At 50.0% G+C, this 4,105-nt stretch overlaps 1 protein-coding gene across 1 annotated transcript in view; it reads left to right on the top strand.

Annotated features, from left to right (window-relative positions):
* The window catches only part of LOC107106323 (lipoxygenase homology domain-containing protein 1-like), a gene marked incomplete at its 3' end in the record, with an annotated part of 139,154 nt that overhangs the window by 97,341 nt on the left and 37,708 nt on the right, over positions 1 to 4,105 (top strand). The window contains exon 15 of the mRNA XM_015406454.1: positions 1,915 to 2,069. Within this exon, the coding sequence (XP_015261940.1) occupies positions 1,915 to 2,069 (155 nt within the window). The remainder of the gene's footprint in view (positions 1 to 1,914; positions 2,070 to 4,105) is intronic.

Raw genomic sequence — 4,105 nt, 5'->3', positions numbered from 1 at the left:
CCCCCCCCGCGCGAAAACTTTCCCCGCCTCCTACCAGAGGAGTGGGGAATCGAACCCGGTGCTCCCAGATTAGAGTCCGAGCACTTAACCACTACACCAAACTGGCTCTCAATTGCTAATCACAGTGCACTATTCACATGAATAGGATTTACATTTAAGGATTCGTGATATCGCCCAGGCTAGCCCAATCTGGTCAGATCTTAGAAGCTAAGCAGGGTCAGCCCTGGTTAGTACATAAACAGGGAGCCACCGAGGTAGTCCAAGGGTCGCTACACAGAGGCAGGTAATGGCAAACCACCTCTATTTGTCTCCTGTCTCGAAACCCATACGAGGTCACCGTCAGTTGGTGTACCTGAAAGGAAGGCTACGGGTTTTCGCATGAATGCCATCCCCCAAAAATAGGTGTTGTCTTAAGTCCTCATACAAAGTTACAGATATGTGTGGTCAGGGGTCCTTTCCTGCAGGAGTGCACAGGAGCGGAGCTCCGGCAGTAAAGAGCCCAGGGGGCGGGCACATGCAACAAGCCCCACCCCCTGCTCCCAGCAGCCCTCAGTCAGAGCAAGAAGCAGCTCTGCAGAGCCTCCCCACTGCAGAGCCCCCCCGCCCCCGGTCCAAAACAGTCCCCCCCCCCAATAGCTAGCAATCGAAAACAGTCCAGTGGTGGGTGTTGCCTTCTGACACACTTCCGGTGATGTCAGGGGGTGTGGCATATGCAAATGAGTTATGCTAATAAGCCCCTGCACCTCTTTTTCTATGAAATGACCCCTGTGTGTGGTAATAAAACTCTTCTTGTGATAACCTTTTTAAAATAATATCATACTTTTTATTTTTGAAAAACAAATAGTATAGAAAAAATACAGAGAAGAAAAAATAATTATATATCGCAAGCAGACAATAAAAGATAAGAAATATTTCTCCCCAACCCTTCACTATATTAAAGGGTTTTTGGAGCACTAAGGTACAGTAAACGTTACTTGTGTTGATATATATTCACATTTTGTAACTAATCTGTTTCACTTTTTTTCTCAATTAACATTTTATTAATAATTAACAAAGAACAAGTAACAATACAGTTGAAGTATGTTAACATAGAATATTACACATACACTTTGTAAAGCAGAATAAAACCATATTATCATCTTAACATTTTTCTGAGTAGGCGAACAGTAATAAGTTATTAGTTTCACCATTACTGCGTACTCAGTACTGCATACTTTTGCTGTTACTGCACATTCACTGCTACTTTTGGCAGATAGGTAATATAATAAAAATACAAAGAGAAAGGTAATTATATAACAAAGAATAGAAAATAGAAGATATCTCTCCCCAGCACCACACAAATTTTTTAAAACACTTTATATGGAATATGGTATAAGTAACTCCTTGCGTATAACCTTTTAAAGAGAGGGTCATCGTACATTCAGGGTTGTTTTCCTTTTGGGTAAATACGGTAATATGCTTGTGGGATAAAATCAGGGGTTTTTTTCCTCGAGGAATGTGCCGGAATGGAGTTCCAGAACCTCTTTGACAATTTTTTTTAAATGTTTAAAAGTTCATGAGTTTTCAGTATACAGATGGAAAACTTTATTTCCTTTTTGAGAGTTCCGGCACCTCTTCCCCCACCCCCCAAAAAGCCCTGGATAAAATCAGTATGTTTTTTGACATATTACTTCAACAGCAGACATTTTGTACTGTTGCTCGGAGCCTCTGTTTGGTTTTACGGTTCTGTCAGGGGTAGCCAGCCTTGTAGCTGTTGGAAACCCAATAATACTTCAGGAAAGCACTGCCCCGCGGGAATCGTGAGCCGTGAAGCAGAACACACCGGTCTAGAGCAACTGCGGCCAACCGTATGGAGAAAGCCGGGCAGCTTCATCATCACAGGAATTGTTTTTTTATTAACCTGTGCCTTTGCAGTGATAAAGTACCGAGTGACCGTGCAGACCGGGTCGGTGAGTGGAAGCGGGACAGATGCCAAAGTCTTTACTTGTCTCATCGGGGACCAAGGAGATACCGGAGACCGGCTCCTCAGCAATAGCGTGAACACTACCAACAAATTTGAGAAGGGCAGTGTAAGTTTCTCTCTCTCTGGGAGGGGGGGTTTGCTTAAAAACCTTGTGTAATATGTGTGGAGAGGCAGAAAGAGAGAGAGAAGACACCAGGGCCAATCCAGCTCCTGGACCCAGAGATGAAGAAGAAGAGTTGGCTTTTATACTCCGCTTTTCTCTACTTTAAGGAGTCCCAAAGTGGCTTACAGTCACCTTCCCCTCCTGTCCCCACAACAGGTACCTTGTGAGGCAGGTGGGCCTGAGAGAGTTCTGGGAGAACTGGGACTGGCCCAAGGTCACCCAGCAGGCCCCATATGGAGGAGTAGGGTTGCCAAATCCGTTTGTTCTCGCGGCGAGGGGCTCCCGGACGGCGTCCCTTGCGCATGCGCCGCATGCATGTCACCCGGATGTGACGTGATGACGCCGGGCACGCTGGGGGCGGGGCCACAGCCATTTGAGGGGAAAACTCTATGTTTTCCCCTCAAATGGCTGTGGCCCCGCCCCCAGCGTGCCCGGCGTCATCACGTCACATCCGGGTGACATGCACGCCGGGGTGGGGTTTCACCCGGGGCCCGATCCGGCAGCGGCAGAAATCGGGCTTCCAAAGCGGGGGGAAATCCGCCCCCCGGGGGGAATTGGCAGCCCTATGGAGGAGCAGGGAATCAAACCCTCCCTCTGGTTCTCCGGGTTAGAGGTCACTGCTCTTAACCACTACACCACATTAGAGAGCCAGTTTGGTGTAGTGGTTACGAGCGCAGACTCTAATCTAGGAGAAAGGGGTTTGATTCCCCACTCCTCCCCATTCAGCTGCTGGTGTGACCTTGGGTCAGTCATAAGCCCCACCCCTGGCGCCGGTATGATGACATCACCCGGGAGTAATGTCATCACGTTTCTGATGTCGGGGGTGACGCTCTAGGTTTTGGGTAAGACTCTATGGTTTTGAGGCCTAAAAAAGCCATAGAGTTCTGCCTAGAGCGTCACCCCCAACATTGGAAATGTGATGATGTCTCTTCTGGGTTGGCAATGCGGAGAGACCCCCATGCAAAACAGGAGGGCCAGACAAGAGGAATCTGATCCCAACATGGGGTTTCCCTGATTAAAACACATGAAGCTGCCTTATACTGAATCAGACCAAGTGGTTTATCAGGGTCAGTATTGTCTACTCAGACCGGCAGCTGCTCTCCAGGATCCCAGGCAGAAGTCTTTTACCTCACTCACAGCCTGGTCTTGTCTTTTCAACTGGAGATGCTGAGGATCGAACCTGGGACCTTCTGCATGCAAAGCAGATAGGGCTGCCAAATGCCCCCGGGGGGCGGAATTCCCCCCACTTTCAAGCCCCGATTTCCGCTCCCGCGGAATTGGGGCCCGGGGAAACCCCACCCCCGCGTGCGCGTCACCCGGAAGTGACGTCGCATGCTGGGGGCGGGACCACACCATTTGAGGGGAAAACTCTTTGTTTTCCCCTCAAATGGCGTGGCCCCGCCCCCAGCGTGCGACATCACTTCCAGGTGACGCGCAGGCCTAACACGCCAGCCGGGAGCCCCCCGCTCCCGGCCAAGAACCAAGGCCTAACACGCCAGCCGGGAGCCCCCCGCTCCCGGCCAAAAAACATTTGGCAACCCTAAAAGCAGATGCTCTACCGTTGAGCCCCCCCCCCCAGCTGTCCAAGGATATTGGGTCAGGCCACCCCCTAAGGTAGCAGAGTTCGAAAGCCACTGAAGAGGAGAAAATGATCAGTTATTTAATCTGCCTGTCTGTCTCTCACCAGGCGGGGGAGATTGCCTGCCTCAGCTTTTGAAACATTTAGAGCTGGCAACAGGTGGTTATCTTTTCACTTCTGGCACATGATCATTACGTAAAGTGATTTGAAGCTGCATCTACAGGAGGACTCTAATCTGGAGAACCAGGATTGATTCCCCACTCCTCCACATACAGCCAGCTGGGTGACCTTGGGCCAGTCCCAGTTCTCTCGAGAGCAGTTCTCTCAGAGCTCTCTCAGCCCCGCCTACCTCACAGGGTGTCTGTCGTGGGGGAGGGAAGGGGAAGGAGTGTGTAAGCCG

Source organism: Gekko japonicus, unplaced genomic scaffold, assembly GCF_001447785.1.
Source record: "Gekko japonicus isolate JY-2015 unplaced genomic scaffold, Gekko_japonicus_V1.1 scaffold3478, whole genome shotgun sequence".
Taxonomy (NCBI): domain Eukaryota; kingdom Metazoa; phylum Chordata; class Lepidosauria; order Squamata; family Gekkonidae; genus Gekko; species Gekko japonicus.
Note: the sequence above shows the minus strand (reverse complement) of the source record. Positions and strands in the feature narration are given on the sequence as shown.